The sequence below is a fragment of the Nycticebus coucang genome, chromosome 12 (assembly GCF_027406575.1).
Source record: "Nycticebus coucang isolate mNycCou1 chromosome 12, mNycCou1.pri, whole genome shotgun sequence".
Classification (NCBI taxonomy): Eukaryota; Metazoa; Chordata; class Mammalia; order Primates; family Lorisidae; genus Nycticebus; species Nycticebus coucang.
The window spans coordinates 29618359-29644491 of NC_069791.1; the positions used below are offsets into that span (position 1 = coordinate 29618359).

The 26133-nt window shown below is 39.6% G+C and overlaps 1 protein-coding gene across 25 annotated transcripts in view; it reads left to right on the plus strand.

The window, feature by feature from the left end:
• The window catches only part of CAPRIN2 (caprin family member 2), a 53057-nt gene that overhangs the window by 10064 nt on the left and 16860 nt on the right, over nucleotides 1–26133 (plus strand). For 13 of the 25 annotated variants that reach the window (XM_053556449.1, XM_053556440.1, XM_053556437.1 and 10 more), the window contains 9 exons: nucleotides 8180–8266; nucleotides 13779–14017; nucleotides 15334–15416; nucleotides 17763–17930; nucleotides 18429–18557; nucleotides 19239–19282; nucleotides 20467–21138; nucleotides 24096–24218; nucleotides 25848–25929. In XM_053556449.1, the coding sequence (XP_053412424.1) occupies nucleotides 8180–8266; nucleotides 13779–14017; nucleotides 15334–15416; nucleotides 17763–17930; nucleotides 18429–18557; nucleotides 19239–19282; nucleotides 20467–21138; nucleotides 24096–24218; nucleotides 25848–25929 (1627 nt within the window). Of the gene's footprint in view, nucleotides 1–8179; nucleotides 8267–13778; nucleotides 14018–15333; nucleotides 15417–16611; nucleotides 16787–17762; nucleotides 17931–18428; nucleotides 18558–19238; nucleotides 19283–20466; nucleotides 21139–24095; nucleotides 24219–25847; nucleotides 25930–26133 lie in introns of those variants that run through there. The other 12 variants (XM_053556452.1, XM_053556445.1, XM_053556450.1 and 9 more) reach the window with 5 other exon arrangements.

The following is a 26133-nucleotide window of genomic DNA, read 5'->3' on the forward strand; positions in this document are numbered from 1 at the left end:
ATGCACATGGGGCTGCTGCAAGCCTACCATTTTCAAAAAATGCAGTATTTATAAAGCACAACAAAGAAAACAATAAAATGAGGTGTGCCTATGTTGTAGTATTTCATTACAAAGCTTTAGGTTTTGGCCAGGCATGGTGGCTCATGCCTGTAATTCCAGTACTCTGGGAGGCTGAGGAGGGTAGATTGCTTGAGCTTAGGAGTTTGAGACCGGCCTGAGTAAAAGTGAAATCCCATCTCTACTAAAAATAGAAAAACTGGCTGGGGATAGTGGGCATGGGCCTATGGTTCCAGCTAGGATTGCTTGAGCCCAGAAGTTTAGGGTTGCCGTGAGATACAACAACAGGGCGCTCTTCCCAGGGTGACAGAGTGAGACGAGCAAACAAACCAAAAAAACCTCTAAGTTTAGTTTTAAAAACTGGTAATACTTTGCATGTTTAGACATATTAAAAAAGAAGATGCAGTTTTTTTAATCCCTGTTCTTTCTGTTCATTTCTCATCTTGCGATGTGTGATTGTTAGTAGATTCTTACATCTCCTTCCAGAATTTTTCGCCTACATAAATAAATACCCTCCTATCTAGCTCTTCTCTTTCCATTTTTTAAATACAGCTTAGCCTACTGTGGACACTTCCTCATTTTTAAATAGACATTATCTTTTGAGCAATTTTAGGTTTATAGGAAAATTAAACAGGAAATAGAGAGTTCTCATGTACCAGTCACTGCATCCATGCACAGCATCCTCCATCATCAACAGCCCTAAGCAGAGAGGCACATTTGTTACTTTTTTTTTTTTTTTTTTTTTAACAGAGTCTCTCACTTTATGGCCCTCGGTAGAGTGCCATGGCGTCACACAGCTCACAGCAACCTCCAACTCCTGGGCTTACGCGATTCTCTTGCCTCAGCCTCCCGAGTAGCTGGGATTACAGGTGCCTGCCACAACACGCGGCTATTTTTTTGTTGCAGGGCTGGGGCCGGGTTTGAACCTGCCACCCTTGGTCTATGGGGCCGGCGCCTTACCGACTGAGCCACAGGGCGCTGTCCTGTTTTTTTTTTTTTTTTTTTTTTTTTAACAGAGACTCACTCTGTTGCCCAGCATAAGGTACTGTGGCATCATAGCTCACTGCAACCTAAAACTCCTGGGTTAAAGTGATCCTCCTGCCTTAGCTTCCCAAGTAGCTGGAATACAGCTGCCCAACACAATGTCTGGCTAACCTTTTTATTTTTAGTAGAGCTGGAGTTTTGCTCTTGCTCAGGCTGGTTTAGAACTCCTGAGCTCAAGGGATCTACCTGCAACCTCCTGGAGTGCTAGGATTACAGGCATGAGAGCCGCCACGCTCGGCCTCATTTATTACTTTTGATGAACATGCATTGATACATCACCACCACTGCAGGTCCACAGTGTCCATTAGGGTTCACTCTTGGTTTAGTACCATTTATGGGTTGACAAATGCAAACGTATTCACAAACCGTACCTTGCAGAACAGTCACTGACTTAAAAGTTCTCTATGTTCTGCCTATTCATCCATTCCCCACTATTTTTTTTTTTTTAATATTGTGGCAGTGTTTCTGTAATGTGGTTTTTAAAAGTTTGAAGTTTACAGGAAAACTATCTGAAACTGGTTCTTTTGGGGGCAGGAGCTCTTTGTGAAAATATATATATGTTTTTTTCTTTTATGGGGAGTTGATTAAAGAAAACTTTACCTTGAAAATCAGTTACTTCACTTAGTTTTTAAAATTTATTTCCATAGATTGGGGCAGAGAAGTTTATAATAGAAGTTAATACAGCCCGTTTCTTGTTACTTTCTATCTCTATTTTATGTGGTTTTATTTCCTCAGTTTATTCTTTTTTTTTTTTTTCTTTGAGACAGAGCCTCAAGCTGTTGCCTTGGGTAGAGTGCTGTAGCATCACAGCTCACAGCAACCTCAAACCCTTGGGTTTAAGCGATTCTCTTGCCTTGGCCTCCCAAGTAGCTGGGACTACAGGCGCCCACCACAACGCCCGGCTATTTTTTGGTTGTAGTTGTCATTGTTGTTTGGCAGGCCCAGGCTGGATTCAAACCTGCCAGCTCTGGTGTATGTGGTTAGCGCTTTAGCCACTTGAGCTATAGGCGCCAAGCATCCTCAGTTTATTCTTAAGTTATCTAAAGGTGTATTGCTCCCTCACATCCCCCCACCAGAATCAACTTTTGAATTTCTTTTATTCTACTTTTTGTCTTTTCTATTTAGTCTATCTTTCTGCTTTCCTTTGGTTTATTTGCTGTTTTTTTCTGTCTGAAAATTTCATTTTCTAAAATTCATCAAAGGCTATCAGTTTTCCTTCAAGCACTGTATTTTCAATGTTATTTGTGAGAAGTTTTTTTTTTTTTTTTTTGTAGAGACAGAGTCTCACTCTATGGCCCTCGGTAGAGTGCCGTGGCCTCACACAGCTCACAGCAACCTCCTGGGCTCAGGCGACTCTCCTGCCTCAGCCTCCCGAGTAGCTGGGACTACAGGCGCCCGCCACAACGCCCGGCTATTTTTTGGTTGCAGATCAGCCGTGTTTGAACCCACCACCCTTGGTATATTGGGCCGGCCCCTTACCGACTGAGCCACAGGCGCCGCCCTGTGAGAAGTTTTATAACTTTTGTGTGGTTTTATTTTTTAGCTCAACAGGTACTTGTAATACTGTAAATAAAACTTTCTGTGGTCTATGTGGCTCTTACGGCCTCTTTGAAATAGCAACGCTTAAGTAACCCTCAAAGTTACTTTATGTCTTGGTGATAGAAACCTAGATTTCTCTTTCAAATTGAGGAATGTCTGATGAAGTTGTTTTTAGAGTTTTATTTGTAACTTTAATGTATTTTGGTTCAGATCTGGATTTGAAATGGAGTGAGAGAGGATGCCTAGGAAAAGTAAGGTCTGAAAGAAAAAACGGCTTCTCACAGGAGCCCAAGGACACTTGCGAAGTCCTCCCTGTGGTGACTCGGCTCCTAGGAATTTGTAGAAACTTAGTGTCCTGGGAACTTGAAACTAACACTTGCTTCTACTTCTGTAAAAGCCCATGCCTGCCTTCTCCAGTCTGATTCAAACTGACCAATGAGAAGGGTACCTGTGGACAGAGAACGCTTGGCTGGAGATAAAAGGGAAAGGACAGAGCCGTTGGGGAGCTCAGTCCTTTTTGGACTCTAGTCTGCCATCTCCCCCAGCTGAAATAAAACCCTTCCTTTTTTAAATACGGGTGTTTGGGTGTTTCTTCCTCTCCATGGGGCCTTGTTTTCCTGCAACAGGAGAACCAAAATTCAAATGAGTTCTGAAGCAATAGGCAAGGGGCACTTGATGTTTTTGGTTTCACTGAAGCATTATTAAAAAATTAGGCAAAAGCAAATTCATGTAACCAAAACATTTATACCCCCATAATATTCTGAAATTAAATAACATTTGTTCCCCATTCCTTTCTGCTAAACTCTGACCCTGTTTTATATTTAGTGCTTCTCTGGCAAACTCAAATGTATGGAATCTGTCCTTTGCAGTTCCATTGCGTTGGCCTACTCAAGGCAAGCTGCCTACACCTAAGCTTCCTAGTTGATGTTTTACTTTGAGACCTCACTTTCCATTTCACCAGTCTTACTGCCTTTAGTGTCCTTTCCTCGAAACAATCAGTATATGAGTCCTTTCGAAAGTTTTAAATCCTCTTCAGAATCTTTAGCATATTCAAGGGGCTATAAGATCATCTTCTGAGCTGCCTTTTCTTCCCTGAACAAAATATGTGAACATGAAGTGCTGACACTAGGAGGTGCTGGGCTTAATATACAGGGGCAGGTGTGATCCTGACCACTGTGGAGTTTATGCTGTGATGGGGAAGAGAGGTAGGGAATAAATAAATACAGATACGATGGAGGTGAGAATGTGAAGGGACGGGATCAGGGATCATGATGAGGTGTTTAACCTGGTCAGGAGAGTTGATAGCTTCCCTGAGGAAGGAAGTGTTTCAGCGAAGACCTAAAAGGTGACTAGGTCTTTGCTATTGAAAAGGGGGAGGGCAGAAGAGCATCAGGCTGGGCAGAGAAGTCCAGTGTGCACAGAGAGAAGAAGCTAGAGAGAAAAACCACCCTGGGCATGTCTTTGCCACTTGGAGACTGCTTTTTCCTAAGGGCATCAGAAATGGTATAGATCCATTTTAAACAGAGAACAACTACAGATGTCTAGTTTTAAAAATATTCACTTTGATTGCAGAAGAAGGGTTTGGAGATGAGGTCTGTGGACAGTTGGATGGATGGCAAAACCATTCATTGAACTTGGAACCACCGTGGGAGAAGGAGGTTCCGAGAGGGTGGGATAGGATGAAGAGGTCAATTTTGTATTGTTGATTTGAATGTGCTTCGAGATGTCAGTGTGCAGTAGGCCTTTAAGTGAATGGGTCTGGAGCATACAGAAGTTTAATTTAGGGAAGTGTTGGGTGTATTCCTGCTAAGCAAATCAGTAATGATGAGACTGTGGTGAGTAGGAGTCCTGAGGAATTCTGACATTTAACGTTTGGATAATAATGCCTGAAAAATACTTACAGCACAAGTATTAGGGTCAGACATCATTCTGAGTGTTTTATACATATTAAGTCATTTAAGTTGTATAGCATCCCTGTGAAGTAGGTCCCTTTACCCCTATTTTACAGGTGCTCAAAACGGAAGTGAGAAAAGTTAATGGGAAAATTGCTGGTAAATAAGCAGCTGGAGAAATGGGAGAGAAATGGCAGTTTAGTGTTAGTGTGCCTTTGTGCTGAGGGCTGCTGAGAAGTCAGCCAAAACTAGAGCTGGGAAAGATGCATAGCTTTAAAGGATGGGATGACATTGCCAACTCAGCAAAAGCAGGTCTTGCAGAATGGTGGAAACAGCATCCAGGTTGATGAGGTCTGAGGAAATGAAGACTGCATAAATATTTTTTAAATTTGTCTAAAGACTGGAGGGAAGTAGTTGCCAGAGAGGAATTTTTAATTTTTCTTATTTAGTTTGGGCATGACTTGAATCTTTAATACTGATTTAAGGATCAGCAGAGAGGCAGAAGCCCTGTTAGAAGACAGTAAAGAGGGCATTATAAAGAAAGGTTTCCTGTGAAAGCCAAATTGAATAGGATCCAGGATACCTTCCTTCTTCCTGTGTAAAGAGAGGAGGAGGCCCACCGAAGGTGATGGGAAGTTGGAGGCTGCTTTTCTTGAGACATAGTTAGTCATGTTTGGGAGTGGATATGGGGAGTATTTCTTTCTAATTTTATATTCCTTTGAAGACTATATACTCATGTTATCTGCCAGGTTTGGTTTCTATAGCTGAAAGGCCTCTACCTTTTTAATTATATATGGTCCAAAGTATGATATAATAAAGTAAGCACCAGAACTCATCTATCAACTCAAATAGTACATTTCCGACTAGTGTTGAAGCTCCTTTCCAGTGCAGTAATTTGTTTCCTGTAACCATGACCCTGAACTTGTCCCTTATATTTTAATAGTACTTGTTTGTTACCCTTAAACTTGTCAGAGTTGCATTTTTGTACCTTATGATAAATGGTATTGTGCTATATATTCTGCAATTTGTCTTTTTCATTCATTATGTTTACGATTTTTTAAAATTTTAGGACTTTTAAAAATATCTGTGCTGCAAGTGTCTGTATTTCATTTTTTGCTACTTGCTAGAAGTCTATAAAAAGATGGATGCTTGGTGGTGCCTGTGACTCAATGAGTAGGGTGCCGGCCCCGGTCAAACTGCATCAAAAAAGTAGCCGGGCATTGTGGTGGGTGCCTGTAGTCCCAGATACTCGGAGGCTGAGACAAGAGAATTGCCTGAGCCCAAGAGCTGGAGGTTGCTGTGAGCTGTGATAGCACAGCACTTTACTGAGGGCGACAAAGTGAGACTCTGTCTCTAAAACAAAACAAACAAACAAACAAAAAAACCAAAAACAGTTGGAAACCACTGTTCCATACTCTAGTCTATACCTTTATAAAGACATATTATTAGACTATTTTTTCAACAGCCTTATTGAGGTATAATGTACATATTACAAAATAAAACTGTTATAGGTGTATAGTATATTTGTAGAGTTGTGCAATTATTACCATAGTCCAGTTTAAAAAAAAATTTCTTTTTTTTTTTTTTTTTTGAGACAGAGTCTCACTCTGTCATCCTTGATAGAGTGCCATGGTATCATCATAGCTCATAGCAACCTTAAACTCTTGGATCTCTTAAGAGATCCTCTTGCTTTAGTCTCCCAAGTAGCTGGGACTATAGGGACCTGCCATGATGCCTGGCTATTTTTAATAGAGATGGGGGTCACACTTTGCTCAGGCTAATCTCGAGTTCCTGAGCTCAGGCAGTCCACCTGCCACAGTTTTCCATAGTTTCTGGCCTTAAAATATTTTTTATATCCCCAAAGTTCTCTTTTGTGCCTTGATTTGCTTTCTAGCTCTATAAATTTGTCTTTTCTGGACATTTCATGTAAAATAGTCTTTTGTATCAGGCTTCTTTCACTTAGCGTAATATTTTTTAGGTTCATTTATGTTATAGCATATATTTCTTTTTATTGACTAGTATTTCATGTATGCGTATACCGTACTTTATCCATTTATCAATTGCTAGATATGTGGATTGTTTCTGTTTGGGGCTATTATGAATAATGTACAGCAGTATACATTTGTATATAAGTCTTTATGTGGACACATATTTCCATTCTTTTTTTTTTTTTTAGAGACAGGGTCTCACTTTGTCACCCTTGGTAAAGTGCTGTGGCATTGAGCTTACAGCAACCTCCGGCTCTTGGGCTTAGGTGATTCTCTTGCCTCAGCCTCCTGAGTAGCTGGGACTATAGGCGCCTGCCACAATGCCTGGCTATTTTTTTGATGCACTTTGGCTGGGGCCGGGTTTGAACCCGTCACCCTGTATATATGCGGCCAGTGCCCTACCTATTGAGCCACAGGCACCACCCTATATTTCCATTTCTTTTGGGTAGATACCTAGGGATGGAATACAATGCTATTATAATTACTGAGGTTTTGTAATATGTCTTTATTTGATTGGGCAAATTCTCCACCTTGTTCTATTTCGAATTGCCCTTTCTTTTTCCACATAGATTTGAGTACTTAAGGTCCCATGAAAAAACCATTTTCTTTTCTTTTTTTTTTTTTTTTTGCAGTTTTTGGCTGGGGCTGGGTTTGAACCCAGCACCTCTGGCATATGGGGCCGGCACCCTACCCCTTTGAGCCACAGACAAAGGGATTGCCCCACCATTTCTTTTCTAATTATCAATTTTGTTCATCTATGAAATTTTAAATGATAAATTTGCTCCTTTAAATTTCCTGTAGGATATCGCTTGTTATTTCTATTACAGTACTTATTTAATTTTGTCTGTTGTAGGTAATTATTTACAAGTCTTTTCCACGTTATTATAAATGTTTTAAAGTTGCATGTTCATCGATGTGATACTCACCATGCTATTTGGTTAATAGATTTGAATAGTGAATTAATATTGACAGAGGAATTCCATTGGCTCAGTGCTATTAAAACCCACAGGCCTTCTGGCCCAGCGTGGTGGCTCATGCCTGTAATCCTAGCACTCTGGGAGGCCAGGGCAGGTGGATTACGTGAGTTCAGGAGTTTGAGACCAGCCTGAACAAGAGTGAGATTCCGTCTCTAAAAATAGCTGGACATTGTGGCAGGCGCCTGTAGTCCCAGCTACTCAGGAGGCTGAGGCAAGAGAATCTCTTGAGCCCAAGAGTTTGAGGCTGCTTTGAGCTATGATACCACAGCATTCTACCATGGGCGACAAAGAGAGACTGTCTCAAAACAAACAAACAACAACAAAAAAAACAAACCCAAAACAAAAAAAACCATAACACCCCCCCCCACACACAGGCCTATCTGACCTTAGATTTTAGCATAGAATTAGGGCCCAGATTTCTAATATAAAAATTAAATTTCTAACATGAAAACTGAATTTTTAAATATAACTATATAACTTGTACTAATATTGTTTCTCCCTACTCTTTCTTTCGGTAAGTGCCATTCTATGTGTGTGTGTGTATATATATATATATATAGAGAGAGAGTAAATAGCTAGTTCATAAAATCTTAAATCTCCTCTGCGGTATTTAAGGAACACTTATTTTCACATATTTACTTAGAAGGTTACACAATTGATGTTTTCTCATCCTGTTTGGCAGGAAGCAGTAGAGAAATACGAGGAAGTGCTACATAATTTGGAATTTGCCAAGGAGCTTCAGAAAACCTTTTCTGGACTGAGCCTAGATGTGAGTGTATTTTCTTTGCTTTTCCTGAAACTGGTTTAAACCACTGATCTTGAAGAAAACATCACAGGTCTAATAATTGTGTTTGGTTACCATCCATCTAATTTCTGCTAATACTTCATGGGAGATGGGAGATTGAGGGACAGTAGCTAATGAAAGACTAGTTTTTTTTCAGATTTCTGTAGTCTCAAGGGAATACAGATGGCATCTGAATATGAGACATTGTGAATAAAATATTAGTTGTCTAACGTATGTTATTTCATTATGGAATTATAGGAATAATTGACAAGAGGAATTAAACACTACTAATTTTAGAATATGGACTACAACTACTATATCATAGAATATAGACTTATAAATTTGTATAATAGGTTCACAGTGTAACATTATTTAATATATGAGGAAATGGAATTGGTACTCTTTGAAAGCATGAAGATTATCATCAGGAAAATTTATGATTCATGGTAAATAGAGTTCAATATGGCCTCTCTACTTTTTAGGCTATGTTGGCACTTCAAACCTTTAATCTCTAACAAATTTAATCAGTAGTTAATTATGAAGTCTTTTTTTTTTGTGGTTTTTGGCCGGAGCTGGGTTTGAACCTGCCACCTCCAGCATATGGGACCGGAGCCCTAGTCACTGAGCCACAAGCACCGCCCAATTATGAAGTCTTTAAGCATTCCTTAATGAAGTATTCTTCATTTCAGGATCTTAGCATTAGAATGACCTTTAAGGACCAACCATTGAAGAAATTTTTTAATAAATTCATTTGTGGGGTAGGGAAAATGCCTAGTAAGATAGTATCTTTTTTAATTAAAAAATTTTTTTTAATTATTATTTATAATGTATTATTTAAATACTTTATTTTTGATATTTTCCTTTTTTTATAGTGAAGTAAAAATCTCTCCATTCCTCTGGCATTTAAAAAAAATTCAACCTGCCACAGTGGCTAATGCCTGTAATCCTAGCACTCTGGGAGGCTGAGGTGGGAGGATCTCTTGAGCTCAGGAGTTTGAGATCAGCCTGAGCAAGAGGGAGACCCATCTGTATTAAAAACAGAAAAACTAGCTGGGCCTGGTGGTGGATGCCTGTAGTCCCAGCTACTCTGGAGGCTGAGGCAAGAGGATCATTTGAGCCCAAGAATTTGAGGTTGCTGTGAGCTATGATGATGCCATGGTCCTCTATCTAGGAGATTTTCTATGTTTCTCATAGTTACCTCATCTGATTTTAGTGTTATATTCAGGTATACATTTTTCTAATATATAGCGTTCTTTTCTTCTTTTTAGGTTAAAAAGCTTTTTAAAATTTCTACCATGTGCCAAGCACCTGTGCAAATTCTGCTTGAATTTTTTCAAGGTCTAGGAAGTAGGCATATAATAGCCCAATGGAAATGAGGCCCTGAACAAAAGGGACTTACTCAAAGTCATATGGCCAATAAATGGCAGAGCCAAAATAGGACTGTGGGTATGTTTTACCTCTGATGCTGTTTTTTTCTTCTATATCATGGAGATAGTATCTTCTCTTTTTATGTTTTTCCACTGCTGTAATTTAGAGGTAGCTCTCAGTTCACCAAATCTTGTTGCTATTCCTGAGGTTATTTTTACTTGCCTTAGATTTACTTTCATTTTAGTGAGGAGATTTACTTTCATTTTAGTGAGGCAAGAAAGTACTCTTGAGCTTGCCTTAATGAATCAAGATCCTAAAGGTGCTTGCTTGCTAGTACCTTCTAAGTTTCTTTTCCTGGTAATTTTTGGGCTCTGTTTTTACTAAAGCTTTTCTTTTGTCAAACATTTTCTGTGATAGCCAGTTTTATGAAATATTTCTTTTTTCTTCTTCAAATAAGCTAGAAACCTTCTTTTCAGCTCAGCCACATTCTTTTATCTTTTTTTTTTTTGAGACAGAGTCTCATTCTGTTGCCCCAGGCTAGAGTGCCTTGACATCAATTTAGCTCACAGCCATCTTAATCCCTTGAGCTCAAGTAATTCTCCTGCCTCAGCCTCCCAAGTTGCTGGACTACAGTTTCTGGCTAGGACTCCTGGCTAATATATCTATTTTTAGTAAAAATGGGGTCTTGCTCTTGCTCTTGCTCATGCTTAGATGGTCTCAAACTCCTGAACTCAGGTAATCCTCCCTCCTTGGCCTCCCAGAGTGTTAGGACTATCGGTGTGAGCCACTATGCCTGGCCCCAGAAAATAAATTCTATCATTGAGAAGGATTTGCTTCTTATGTCTCCTTCTTTCCAAACTAGTCTTGAACTGGAAGAAGAGAAAAAATCATTCTCATATATATATATATATGAATATATAAATATAAATATATTTGAATATAATGTATATTCAATTATTCAATAATACAAATATATGAATATAATTTTTTTTTTTTTTTTTTTTTTTTTTGTAGAGACAGAGTTCCACTTTATTGCCCTCGGTAGAGTGCCGTGGCGTCACACAGCTCACAGCAACCTCCAACTCCTGGGCTTAGGCGATTCTCCTGCCTCAGCCTCCCGAGTAGCTGGGATTACAGGCGCCCGCCACAACTCCCAGCTATTTTTGTTTTGTTGTTGCAGTTAGGCCGGGGCTGGGTTTGAACCCGCCACCCTCGGTATATGGGGCTGGTGCCCTGCTCACTGAGCCACAGGCGCCGCCCCCTGAATATAAATTTTTTATATTCATTCATATATATGTATAATTTTCATCCCACTTTCCTAGTTTTTGCCTCAGTAAGGAGAAATAGACTGTTGTCAGTAGCTTTTCATGACATCTAGTCATGATCTTGGATGCTTTCTTGGTACTTGATTTTCATTCATCGAACATTTGAGGTCCTGTCATGTGTCAGGCTCTGTGCTGGACACTAGTGATATGTTGGTGAGCAACAGATACAGTTCCGTCATTATGCATACAGGTCAATAAAAAGATAACCATTAAATATGATGAATACTTCAATAGGGTAAATCCAGAGCGACATGAGTCCATAACAACACCTAATCCAACCTCGGGAGACTGGCTAAAGAGAAATCTGAAGTAATCATGTGATGTAGTCCTGAAGATACTTAGGAAATCAGTTGTCTTTCCCTTTATCTTTTTTTTTTTTTTCTGAGACAGAGTCTCACTTTATTGTCTGTGGTAGAGTGCTATGGCGTCACAGCTCACAGCAACCTCCACCTCCTGGGCTTAGGCGATTCTCTTGCCTCGGCCTCATGAGTAGCTGAGACTACAGGCGCCCACCACAACACCCGGCTATTTTTTTTTTTTTTTTTTGGTGGTGGTTGTTGCAGTTTGGCCGGGGTCGAGTTCAAACTCGCCACCTTCGGTATATGGCGCCCTACCCACTGAGCCACAGGCGCCACCCACCTTTCCCTTTATCATGACAAAGTTGTGTCTGAGAGAACCGCACTGTCTTGGAGAGCTGGGAGTGTCACCTCCCATTTTCTTGTCTTCTCTCAAGCAGAAGAAGGAACCCTGTAGTTTGGGTGTTATTGGTGCAATATATAGATCTTGGGAAAGGCATTACCGGGCCTTTGCCATTCTGAGAGAACATGTTTGCCTGCATAACCCCCATCAGTCTATTTCACATTCTCAATGTTTTATCTTACTGTCTTCTGTCCTTGGGAGTAAGTAGTATAATCAAACTTTTTTCCATACCCCCTATAAAGGGATTAATTAAGCCACAGTGACTCTTTTTCCTGAGGTTTTTCCTGTTAATTTTAATCTGTTTGAATTTATAAATGTCTCTTTTATAGAGTTTAAAATATTGATACTGCTGGGTGAGGTGGTTCACACCTATAGTCCCAGCTACTCTTGGGAGTCCGAGGCAGCAGGATTGTTTAGGGCCAAGAGTTCCAGACTGCAGTGAGCTGTGATCATGGTACTGAACTCTCCAGCCTGGGTAACAGAGCAAAACCTCACTGTTTAAAAAAAAAAAAAAGGCAACAAAAACTGATGCTGTATTAAAATACTTTAACGCCTGTATAGGCAAAAAGATTTTTTAGGTTTTTTTTCTTTTTGTATTTTAATCTTCATTCCTTGGGATATATCCAATATGATGGAAACATTACAATAAAGAAAACTAGGGAAGACCTTTTAGATTTCTTAGTGGAAACAGGTGGTACTTTTTTTTTTTTTTTTTGGAGATAGTCTTCACTGTGTCGCCCTTGGTAGAGTGCTGTGACATCACGGCTCACAGCAGCCTCAAACTCTTGGGCTTAAGCGATTCTCTTGCCTCAGCCTCCCAAGTAGCTGGGACTACAGGCGCCTGCCACAACGCCCGGCTATTTTTTGGTTGTAGTTGTCATTGTTCTAGCAGGCCCAGGCCTGGTTCGAACCCACCAGTGTGTGACCGTTGCTAATCCCAGGTGGTAGGTTTTTTTTTTTTTTGCAGTTTTTAGCCAGGGCTGGGTTTGAACCTGTCACCTCCAGCATATGGGGCCGGCGCCCTACCCCTTTGAGCCACAGGTGCTACCCCTCAGGTGCCCTTAATTGCAAGGGCAAGCCACTTCTGGGACCCATGTATTACGTCAGAATTTCAGGTGTACTATTTCTAAGCTTTGTAAAGTAGACTCAGGGCTGCTCAATCTACAGACACAAATTGAGATAAAACTTTAATTTCCATATCTAAATATTGTCAGCTGAATATTGAAAGATGCAGCTTCATCCAGACCAACAGGAGCAAACTATTAAAAAAAAAACCTTTGGGCGGCACCTGTGGCTTAGTGAGCAGGGCGCCGGCCCCATATACCGAGGGTGGCGGGTTCAAACCCAGCCCCGGCCAAACTGCAACAAAAAAAATAGCCGGGCATTGTGGCGGGTGCCTGTAGTCCCAGCTACTCAGGAGGCTGAGGCAGGAGAATCGTCTAAGCCTAGGAGTTGGAGGTTGCTGTGAGCTGTGTGATGCCACGGCACTCTACTGAGGGCAATAAAGTGAAACTCTGTCTCTACAAAAAAAAAAAAAAAAAAAACCTTTAATGTTACCTTTAAAAACGTTAAAAACTGTGCCTGCATTTTGGCATTACCTTAGATGCTTTATGTTTGTTAACTTTTCAGTTTTTATGCTTTAGCCAGTCTTTTTTGGTTGTTTGAAAACTGACCATTTTAGTTTAAGTATTTTTTTCCCGGAACATGAGATTTAAAAAGACTCTAAAACTAAAGCATTAAAATATTTGGCATAAAGAGGCTTGATGTACATAAATATGGAAAGGGGTAAAATCTTGAGATTAACATGGGTATCGGTTATTGGCACTTTGCTTCTCATCATGGTGACACGTGACGTCCTAGGCAGAGCATAGATCTGGAATTCAGGTTTGGGCTACTTTGGGTCTGCTTACCTGAGACAGACCAGTTTATTCCTCAGTAAATTCTTTAGCTCAGAAAGGAGATGGGTGAAATGGACTGGTGAGTTTGACAGTAATGGGATTTATCATCTAATCTCAGCTGGTTTGAGATTAGCCTTGTAGAATAGGAATTGCTAACATGGGGTGGTAGAGAGTTGTCAACCTTAATTAGCATTTGTTTTAAAACAGCTGCTAAAAGCGCAGAAGAAGGCCCAGAGAAGGGAGCACTTGCTAAAACTTGAGGCTGAGAAGAAAAAGCTTCGAACAATACTTCAAGTTCAGTACGTATTACAGAACTTGGCACAGGAGCATGTACAAAAAGACTTCAAAGGGGGTTTGAATGGTGCAGTGTTTTTGCCTTCAAAAGAACTTGACTACCTCATTAAATTTTCAAAACTGACCTGCCCTGAAAGGAATGAAAGTCTCAGGTAAGTTAATGAAAAGATTTTTTGAAATAGAACACATGACACTGTGATCTGGCTTTTTAGTTTTACTTATATATATAGACAAATAAATATATGTGCATGTGTGTGTTACAGAGAGAAAAGGAGAGTTAGTCATTAGCTAAGGAAACAGGAATTTGATTCAATCCAGGAAACTTGGCTGGCCCAGACTCTGCAAGGATTGATAGATTGTCTTGGAAAGTGAATGTGAATGGCCTCGTTAATATACTTCTTTATTTTAACATTGATTTTAGAAATAATGCCTAATCATCACATTTTAATTCTATACAAGTATTAACTATAATACTTATATATCCTTCTAAAACTTTTTTAGTAATTTTCTTAGAGTCTTTGTCTTCTGTACTTGAGGTAAATAAGATTGAACTTGGCCAGTATCCTTAATCTTTCAAAGTCAGAATTATTATATTTGTTGTTAGTATGCTGTGAATAACTGCTGAGAAACAGATAAGACCTATAAATAGGGCTACCCAGTTTTTTCCCCCATAGAGTTATCCATGTGCTTTTTTTGTTTTGATGGAGTGAACCAGCTAAGGGACAGACGTGCGTGCTTTTGCTTTGTTAGATACCGGTTGTTCCAACTTTGTGTCTGTTAGCCAGCCCTGCTAAAGCAGAGCCAGATTTCAGCTGTTACTAGAAATCAGCCTCTGATCAGGAAGAGCTCATGAAACTCTTCATTAAGACAGCCTTATGTGAATCCTTTTATTCCTACGCTGGTAGTCTTCTCCAATATCATTGCTAACGGGGCTGCTTTCTTCTCCTACTTCACTATTGTGGTTTTATGGATTATAATATATGAAATGTAAGCAAAACATAATTAGCAAACCAAGCTGCTCTCCTTAAAGTAAAAAAATGCAGGGCGGCGCCTGTGGCTCAGGAGGTAGGGCGCCGGTCCCATATGCCGGAGGTGGCGGGTTCAAACCCAGCCCCTGCCAAATTAAAAAAAAAAAAAAGAAAAAAAGTAAAAAAATGCAGCTCTTAATACTTTCATTCTGCCATTCTTTTATCTAATGATTCTACATTGGTAGCTTTAAGCTCTTTTGTTCTATTCTTTAATAGTTGTCTGTACTAGAATCTTTGTTTAAAGGAAAAATTCTTCTATTTGAAATTTATGAACAGGCGTTTAGTGACCTTGTGTAATTTTTTATTTCCAAAGAGTGAAAGGACAAGAGTAACGCCCGAATGTCTTGACTGTTAATGGGTTATGTTGCATAAATTGTGCTGCTCCCAGGATTTACGTATTTCTAAAGCCACTTTGTTCTGCTGCTGCTTTTCCTTGTCAGTGTTGAAGACCAGATGGAGCAGTCATCCTTGTACTTCTGGGACCTTTTGGAAGGTAGTGAGAAAGCAGTGGTAGGAACGACATGTGAGTTTTCTCTACTCTTCCTGGACTTATGCAGTAAATACTAAACTTTATGTTTAGAAGTTTAGTATGATATTGAGGGTCTAAACTGTGTCAGTCCATCAGAACTTACGTGTCTGACAATACTATATTCATCAGGAGAACGATCCTTTTGTTCTGTTAAAAGCAGCTATTGTGTGACCTTCATCTCTAAAATGGAATTTCGGGAGAAGTTTGAAGTGGCAAGTCAATATAATTTGGAAATAGAGCTAAGTACTAGCACTGGCTTCAACACTAGCTTGATCATTTTGGGGTTCCATTCTCTATTCTGCGTGGTAGTACCTGTTCTATTTAAGAATCTGAAGTGTAGGGCGGTGCCTGTGGCTCAGTAGGTAAGGCGCCGGCCCCATATACCGAGGGTCATGGGTTCAAACCCGCCCCTGGCCAAACTGCAACCAAAAAATAGCCGGGCGCCTGTAGTTGTGGTGGGCGCCTGTAGTCCCAGCTACTCAGGAGGCTGAGGCAAGAGAGTCGCTTAAGCCCAGGAGTTGGAGGTTGCTGTGAGCTGTGTGAGGCCACGGCACTCTACCGGGGGCCATAAAGTGAGACTCTGTCTCTACAAAAAAAAAAAAAAAAAAAAAGAATCTGAAGTGTACATTTTGGTTATCAAATAATATCAAGGTTATCTGCCTTTTAATATCAAAGTTATCTACCTCGATATTAATATCTGTTTATCTACCAGATTAGCTTAAGAAAATGTGAATGTTTTAGCTATAAAGTCTATTGAAAAGGCGGCGCCTGTGGCTCAACGGAGTAGGGCGCTGGCCCCATATGCTGGAGGTGGCGGATTCAAACCCAGTCCTGGCCAAAAACTGCAAAAAAAAAAAAAAAAAAAAAAAAGTCTATTGAAACATTTTTTTTTTCCTATCAATCTGGAAATGATCTGGAGAGGAGAGTGAGTGCTTTTGGCGTCCTAAATAGCCATTGGCCACATGACCAAGTTCAGATGGCTGAACACGAAGTACATAGCTTTGTGTACATAGTTTAGAATAATGAAAACTCCCTAGAAGCTAGTAGACATTTTTATTACCGTTCATTGCTTCCTTAAAAGAAAAAAATCCCCAAGTATCTGTAACAATGTCAAGATTTATAATTAATGTCTTGGTTAGGATGTAAAATGGTACTAAAATAGTTTGGAAAATAGTCGAGCAGTTTCTTATAAAATTATGTGTACACTTACCCTACAACCAAGCAATTATACTCCTCATAGCCAAGAGAAATGAAAACATGTGTTCATGTAACTACTTGTACATGAGTGTTCATACTAGCTTCATTCATACTAGCCCCAGACGGGACAGAGGCACGTCAGCTGATCAACTGACGGACTAAATACGGTATGTTTATACAAAGGAATCTACTTAGCAATTAAAAAAAAGGAATGAACTGTGGATACATGCAGTAAGTGGATGAATCTCAAAATAATTATGCTGAGTGAAAGAAGCCAGATATTAAATGATTACCTGTTGTATGATATCATGTGAAATTTTAGGAATGACATAACTAGAATAATAGGTTACTTATTTTAAGGGAGGAGGGTGGTATCGGGGCAGAGATTGAGCATAAAAGAGGCATGAAGAACTTTTTGGACTAATAAAAATGCTCTATTTCATGTCTGGTGATAATACACTACATCTCTTTTAAAACTACACACTTAAAATAGGTGAATTTTGTTTGTAAATTAAACCTGAAAGCTGGTTTAAAAAAAAAGACGAAATCTATGTCCTATTACTCATGGGAAAGTAATATAGACCCAAGTCAAGTATGGAAACCGCTTAGAAGGAGATTCTTAAACTAAGTGTTATAGTATGTTGACTTTAACATCATTCTGATTTTTCTTGATCTTCAAATATGCTAGGAGTGGCATACAGCATAACTCAAGAGTAAAATCCAAGTCATGGAATTTTGTAGTTTAAAATTTCTTTGTAGTTTAAAATCCTATCCAAGATAGGATTTCTAACCCTGTCTAATAGGTTATGTTTGAGGAACTGTCTTCTGCTTCTTCAAAGCCTTAATTACTTGGGGAAGATGGAGTAGTTGCTAGATGTAATTGGGGCCAGATGGAAAAATGATGTGTTTTCTCAGCTGAGGGAATAAATGTGTGCTTTTGTGACATATTAGAGTTGTTGATTAGGGTCCCTGAAGATGGACTACACATTCACTTTCATGGTACTGAACAGTTCTCCATTCCCTCCAATATAAACTGTTGTAATGACATACAATAATTAGGATAAAATTAGGATATCTATTCTGAGTAATTTTCAGTGAACCGTTGAATTATGTGATAATTGAGCCTCAACCACTCTTTCTTAGACAAACATATGAAAGATCTGCTGTCTAAATTGCTGAACTCAGGCTATTTTGAAAGTATTCCCATTCCCAAAAATGCCAAGGAAAAAGAAGTACCATTGGAAGAAGAAAAGCTAATACAATCAGAGAAGAAAAAACAATTATCGAAGACTGAATCTGTCAAAGAATCAGGTTTGCTGTGATCGCTGAAACTCTTTATAGTGGTTGCATTTTTTAATAACTAAAATGTGCAGTGAGTCCTTATTTTAATTCATTAAGTTCTATATGCATGGAAATCTTTACTTGCTTCAGGATAAACCTAGGTTGAGAAAACATCTGCAGGCTTTATTGCCATGATTTGCAAAGTGAACCTTATAGTTTAATACCTTCAGCTGGAGAGTACATTGGTTAAAATGAGGCATTTGTGGAGTTTGACTTCTCTGTTAAGTTACTAGTAGGATAATTCCATTTAAAATTGTTGTTTAAAATGTAGGCTATAGTAGAATCTGATGCTGTAGTAGAATGTGCACGTAAACCAAGGTTAATGTATTGGTTCAGGGCTGGGTGCAGTAGCTCACACCTGTAATCCTGGCACTCTGGGAGGCCAAGGTGGGAGGATCACTTGAGGTCTGGAGTTTGGGACCAGCTTGAGCCAGAGTGATACTCATATTGTGTCTCTACCCAAAATAGAAAAATTAGCCAGGCGTGGTAGCACTGTGCCTGTCGTCCCAGCCACTCAGGAGGCCGAGGTAGAAGGATCACTTGAGCCCAGGAGTTTGAGGTTGCCAAGAGCTGTGACACCACGGCACTCTACCAGGGGTAACAGAGACTTCGTCTCGAAAAATTATTCAGGAAAAAAATTGCCGAAATCAGTACATTACCATTGTCTAAGGGAGGAAATATTTTGAGCAAATGGCATTTTTGCTTTTGTTTGTCGAAGTTGAATTTATTAAAGAGATCTCTCTTCTAAGAAGATAGTCCTGTTAGTATTCTGGTAGCTGTAAGCAAGACTCAAGTGATTTTCCTTCTTTTCTTACCCTTAGTTCTTCATTCTAAATCTGGTGCTTCAGTATCTCCACTCCCTCCCCCCTTCTAACCTTAAACTGACTTGTAAGAGGTCCTAAGGGCTCTTTTGAAAGCTGAGATGACTAATTTTTATTCCATGGGACCTGGGCTATAATTCTAACATGAAAAAAGCTATATTGGGTGGGAGGAGATAGAATCCTATTTTCATTCAGAAATCAGTTTTTAACTGAAACTTGACTTTTGTAAGTGTCTTATATAAGGATAGCTACTAGCCTCAGCCAGCCTCAGCCTACATGCTTTTGACCAACAGGGAATAGCTAAAATTGCTCTTGCCATATGCTTAATTGTACTGTCCTTTTTCTGTTACCCTTATGTGTCTTTTGAAATAAGTTGCTGGAATGAATTATATTTGTAGCCTGTCTAAAAACATAATGGTTTACCTAGTATTTATTTAGATTTCCTTTTATTTTCTAGAGTCTCTCATGGAACTTGCACAGCCAGAGATACAACCACAAGAGGTAAGACAATGAAAGTGAATTCGCTGATGTTGGTTTTTCAGCCTTTTGTGTAGGTTTGTGGTTAGAAGCCGCGGCTCTGGCCTAGTCTGCCTTATCTTGAGTCCTGGTTCTGCAGCGTACTAGCTTAGTGACTTTGGGCAAGATGTCTAGCCCAGCCGTGTCCGTTAGAAAAATGGGGATAATGGTAATGCCTACCTAGTGAGGTTATTGTGAGGATTAAAGAAATTAACCTAAATTCTAAACTGCTTAGAATTCTGGGCATGATGGGTCATGACTGTAATCCTAGAACTCTGGAGGGCCAAGGCGGGTGGATTGCTTGAGCTTAGGAGACCAGCCTGAGCAAGAGTGAGACCCCCATCTCTAAACATAAGCCGGGCACTGGTGGGTGCCTGCAGTCCCAGCTACTTGGGAGGCCGAGGCAAGAGGATTGCTTGAGTCCCAGAGTTTGAGGTTGCTGTGTGCTATGACGCCATGATACTCCACCCAGGGTGATAAAGTAAGACTCTGCCTCAAAAGGCAAATAAATAAACTACTTAGAATTTGGCCTTGCACACTTCACTGCCCATGTTTAGGTGGCTTTTTGCCTCTGTGTTAGAATTTAAAGATGTGTAGGACTTTGCTTTCTCCAGATTTACCCATGTTGGGAGCAAAAAGTGCATTTGTTGTCTTTCTGAAATGATGTTGGAATTCACGGAAGTTGAAGAGAATTAGAGACGCAGAAACACAGTATAATTGGTATAAGGGAAATAAAGGCTGGAGGCTGGTGATTTGGGAAAAATAAAGCTTAAAGTCAAACAGTATAACTTGGTATATAACTTTGTGTAGCTGGAAGTTGAACCATCCTTTGCCTTAACCTGTAAGGGTTCAAGTGTCCTAAGGCTGACAACGGTAGACTAGCCTTGGCGAGAGCCTTAGTCAAGCAGATGTGGTACTGTGCTGTGCAGACCTCGCCAGTCTTAGGTGAGTCCAGATGGAAATTGCTACTTTTGAAGTATCAAAAGTAACTGTTAACTGAGGAAAAGGACAAAGAAGTAGGACAGTCTTTTTAAATGGGGTAAGGACAGAAGTTTCATGTCAGCACAAGGGCTCAGACCGGTGGACACAGGAATACTAATAGAGTTGATGATTCCCTTCACAGTCTTCTATGAATTTTGTGACTCAAGCACGTTATTTCTCTGGTCTAGTTTCTTAACAGACGCTATATGACGGAAGTAGATTATTCAGACAAACAAGAGGAAGAGCAATGTTGGGAAGCAGATTATGCTAGAAAACCAAATCTCCCTAAATGTTGGGATATGCTTACTGAACCCGAGGGTCAGGAGAAGAAACAGGAATCTTTCAAGTCCTGGGAGTCTCCTGTTAAGCACCAGGAGGTCACAAAGCCTGCGGTTTCCTTAGAACAGAGGAAACAAGAAATTTCAAAACTCAGGTCTACTCTGCCAGAAGAGCAGAAGCAGCAGGAGGTCTCCAAATCCAAGCCACCTCCTGGCCTGTGGAAGCAAGAAACACCTAAATCCAAGGCGGGATACGTTCAAGAGGAGCAGAAAAAGGAGACACCGAAGCCTTGGCCAGTTCAGTTGCAGAAAGAACAGGATCCAAAGAAGCAAACTCCAAAGTCTTGGACGCCTGTGCAGAGTGAACAGAACATCACCAAGTCGTGGACTCCACCCCTGTGTGAAGAGCAGGACTCAAAACAGCCAGAGATGCCAAAATCCTGGGAAAACAGCGTTGAGAGTCAGAAGCACCCTGGGACACCACAGTCACAGATTCCTCCAAAGTCCTGGGGAGCAGCTCCAGCAAGCCTCATACCAAACGATCAGCTCCTGCCCAGGAAGTTTAATGCTGAACCCAAAGATGTGAGTTGATCTGTGTCAGTCTGCTCCGTGAGTTGTCCTAATGCTGATTTTGTAGTTCTGTTTGAGAATTACAAGCCCCATGTTAAATTAATGTATACAGTATTTCATTTAACTCTTTCATGGGTAGCTTTATTGTTTTCCCTAGAAAAATTGGAAGTTAACCTAATCTGCCTTTGAGCCTAACTGAAATGTCCACAACTATACAATGTTAAGTGCTACTGCTGAAATTTTAACAGCATGATACAATGAAACATGTATCATGATATGATACATGAAAATGGTGGCTAGTTTGGACAAGCCTGTAATGTGAACTGTGAGTAAGGAAAATGCTTGTCACAGGATGGGAGATACGTCATATTTCACTTGGCGTCTTCTGCCTGCTCCATGAGTGACTTTTTTCTGATGGAAGTTACATTTTTCTATATTATCTTTTACTTACAGTCACTCAGATTAGCCTTTCCTCTGATGAAGAAGGCACAGGATGGTTGCAGATATTCTAGTAGTTGGGGAAGGATTTGAATTAGTTCTCTATCTCTATTTCAGAATAAGAATTTTCCAGAAGTAGGAAACTATAGGCATTAAATATTTTGTAGTTAAGTTTTAGAGTATGAGATTTAGTTTAAAAAAGAAAAAGCCCTCAGGGCTCATTCTGTTAATAATATTTCAGGAAGCTAAGGCTTATAATGACTAATCCTTGGGTACATTGCTATATTCGCATTGCCTTTCATTAAATTGTAAATTACTTACTTTTGCTATTTATAATGCAAACTTGTTACTTCCTTGGTTGCTGAGAAATGTGAACTTATCCTCCCAGTGGTCTTCAGTTCTAGGTAGCAGTCTTCCTTGCACTTTTGTGCCATTTTAGCCAAAGGCTTTCTTTTCCTCTTCTGTTTCAATATAGGTAGGGGGTGCAAGTGCGGTTTTGTTACATTGGACGTACAGGGTAGTGGTAAGAGGTCCTGCTTTTTGGCGTACCCACCACCTGGGTAGCGTGCATGGTACCTAATAGGTCATTTTTCATCCTTCATCCCCCTCCTTGCTTTGGAGTCTCCAGTGTCCGTTCTTCTACTCTGTACAAATGTGAGTACGCATAGCTTAGCTCCCACTCTTGAGAACATTCAGTATTTGGCTTTCCATCCTGAGTTCCTTCACTTAGGATAATGGCCTCCAGTTCCATCCATGTTGCTGCAAAAGGCATTATTTCATTTTTTGTAGGTGCAGCCAAAGGCTTTCTGATAAATCTTTGGTCCTCTGATAGTATAAACATTTTTGCTTGGGGAAAGCAAAGTATTGCATTTTATAAGTAACCCAGCTCAATTCTATCTTTTGGGAAGAGAATTTTAGATTTATTTTTCTTTTGCTTTTCTTTCTCCTCCTTTTCAAGAAGTAATGTTAATTTTAGCTTCTTCTTGGCCGTACAGAGATTGATGGCCTTATTTCTTTCTTTTTGTTTGTTTGAGACAGAGTCTCACTATGTCACCCTGGTAGAGTGCTGTGGTGTCACAGCTCACAGCAACCTCAAACTCTTGGGCTTAAGCGATTCTCTTTCCTCAGCCTCCAGAGTAGCTGTGACTACAGGCACCAGCCACAATGTTATTTTTTGTTGCAGTTGTCGTTGTTTAGCTGACCCGGGCTGGGTTTGAACCCTCCACCCTTGGTGTATGTGGCTGGCACCGAGCCAGATAGCCTTATTTCTTTGACCAGCTAGCACACAACAATAATTGTAATGTTATAACTATTTTGAGAAACTTATATTTTAAAAAAAAATCTAATACCTCAGTCAAGCTATTTTTAAAAACCCGTTTTAAAATTTACTAGGGGTATAGCAATGCTATTCCTTTAGCATACCAGAATATTGATGATATAGTATTTGACCAGGACTTAAAATCAGGGTTGTTTAGTTGGAAGAGTCAAAACTCATATTTAATTTGCTTTCATGGCACAGACAGCATTATACTGAAGTTGTAGTGCTTTTCAGTGACTGAGAGGACACTTGTCTGCATAATACAGTATTTTTCTCTCTCTCTCTTGCAATCTCAGCTGTCTGAAGCATGACTATACTAAAGGCAAAGTGAGAGTTCAAAGCCAAAGACTACATAACACAAAATTCATCATTGATGCTCATGCTTGTCTCCTAAAAGAGACCCTTATGTATTCACTTAGGGTCTGTTAACTCTTCTTTTGTCTGATGCTTTTGGCAATCAATCTTTATGATTTCTCAGTGAGTTAGAAGGTGGAGAAGAGTTGCTGGTAGAGACAGACGTGCTGGCCACCGTAAATTGTAAATTAGGTCTAATTCAGGGTGTGCAGCAATTTTAAACAGTCTGGCGTGGGAGCTAACCATTTTATAAACATGAGGCTCCCCAGAGTCTGCTTACTTTTTAATAAAATATAATGGTGGTATGTGTATGTGTTCTTACATCTTGATCTCTGAAATCAGATACAGCTTTAAAATGGGATGGGTATTGAATGTGATAGTAATAATGGAAAAAAATAAATCCTTGATGTGTCTCATGGTTGGTAGCATCTTATCATAGAAGACATATGGTAACTGGTGTCTGTAAATGGAAACACTCTTAGAACTAGGAAGTTTTGTTATTCTGGGTCTTTAAGAAGAGAATGTTCTAGGTTTTAGATTTCCATTAAAGTTGTGAAGAAGGAAGGGCGGTGCCTGTGGCTCAAGGAGTAGGGCGCTGGTCCCATATGCCGAAGGTGGCGGGTTCAAACCTAGCCCCGGCCAAAAAAAAAAAAAAAAAGTTGTGAAGAAGGAAAAACTGAAGTTTGCTTAAAGTATTTAGAATATGTGCTTATGTGGAAATCCTTCACCTATGATAGATCTGATAAAGGACCATTGCTGTTTGTTTTGATTTCCTTATAATGTAGTGATAAGCTAAGTTTTTGGCATTAAGTTATTGAATTTGAATTTTACTCTTATACATTATGGGTTTATCTTGTAGGTGCCTAAGCCTACGCATCAGCCTGTAGGTTCTTCCTCTACCCTTCCGAAGGATCCAGTATTGAGGAAAGAAAAACTACAGGATCTGATGACCCAGATTCAAGGAACTTGTAACTTTATGCAAGTATGAGTCGTTTTAAAAAATAATTTTAAATGATGCTCATGGAGCTCCCAACTTCTGATCTGAAGCATTACCGTGAAATTGTTGTTAAGAACAGAATAAATTCTGGTGTCTAGAATGAGTAGGAATTCTGGCTGTGCTACCTCCCAGCTCTGAGGGTTTACATTATTTAACTCTGCCTCATTTTCTTTATTTGAAAAATGAGGATAATAGTTCCTACTTTCTAAGTTTGTTGTGCATAAAAAAATGAATTAAACCTGTAAAAAGCTCAGCTTGCTCAAGTAACCTGTTTCCCCGAAAATAAGACCTACTTATAGGAAAGATAAGACGTCCCCTGAAAATAAGACCTAGCGCATCTTTGGGAGCACACCTTAAAATAAGACACTGTTTTTTTTTTTCGGGGAAACAGGGCATCATTACTGTACTAGATCATCAGTAGTTTCCACCTGGACTGTGAGCAACTACTGTTTGCTTTTTACTTTGCTAGGTACCATTGTGCATAGAAAATAGACATTCTGGGCGGCGCCTGTGGCTCATAGGGGTAGGCGCCGACCCCATATGCTGGAGGTGTTGGGTTCAAACCCAGCCCTGGCCAAAAACTGCAAAAAAAAAAAAAGAAAAAGAAAACAGATATTCTTTTTCTTTATGAAATTTATAGTGCAGTTGCAGAAGATTGTAAACTTGTGTTAAATCAGTAGTTGACTGCTAAATTTTGTGATACAGTATGTTTAATTGTGTCATATAGACTCCTTAACAGAATTTGAGTAATTTTTGTTTAGTAAAAATAACTTGAGCTTTGGATTTAGGCCTGGGTTAAATCGCAGTCCTACTACTAACCACCTAGTTATATCACCCTCCAACCTTCCACTTATTTGCAAAATGAAGGAATTGCCTACCCCTCTACATCAGCGGAAGATAAACAAAAGAAACTGCTCTCTGCGAGCATGTAGTTTAAGTATGCAAAATATTGGGAACTTTTCTGGGATAATTAAGACAGGCAGATAGAAGAGAATGGTTTCTCATCATGAGAGTATCTAACTGCATCAACTAGCAAGTGGCTGAGAGAAAATGTACTTTTACTGGTTGAGTACCAGCTGTTTTTGCTGGTTTTTGTGTGGATTCTGTGTAATCCTAGTACTCTAGGAGACTGAGACAGGTGGTTTACCTGAGCTCAGGAGTTCGAGACCAGCTTGAGCAAGAGTGAGACGTGTCTCTACTAAAAATAGAACAAACTGAGACAAGAAGACCTTGTGAGCCCAAGAGTTTGAGGTTGGTGTGAGCTATGACACCATGGCACTCTACACAGGGTGATAGAGTGAGACTGTCTCAAAAAAAAAAAAAAAAAAAAAAAGACTTCATATAAGAATGACTGGGATTAATGGTTAAGACCTCAGGAGTTTCTTTTCCAAGTTAGGCCTTCAAATTGCTGTTAGTAGTTTTAACACCTGATACAACCTTAAGGTTTGACAGTTACTTTACCTTTAATTTTTAACTCTTAATTTCTTTTTCTATGAAGACCAAGTTTTAGACATTTTGAGATCATTATTAGCTAAATACCTATAGCTTTAGCTACATATTTATAGGTAATAAACTGTGTAACATGAATAATTTATTTAAAAATCTTATCTTTAGGAGTCTATTCTGGATTTTGACAAACCTTCAAGTGCAATTCCATCGTCACAACCGCCTTCAGCTGTTCCAGGTAGCCCAGTAGGTATGTAATCCTTCTGAAGACTTGAACAGTTTTAGGTCTGTGGAGATTTTTATTTTTTAAACAAATGATTTTACTCTAGATACCCTGTAGGTTAAACTATGTCTCTGTGTTAATTTATTCTAACTGTAATAGCCACCTGTTATCAGAGTAGTGTGGGCAAATCACCATTAGAACATCAGTGTATTTAATTGGCCTGTTTGCATT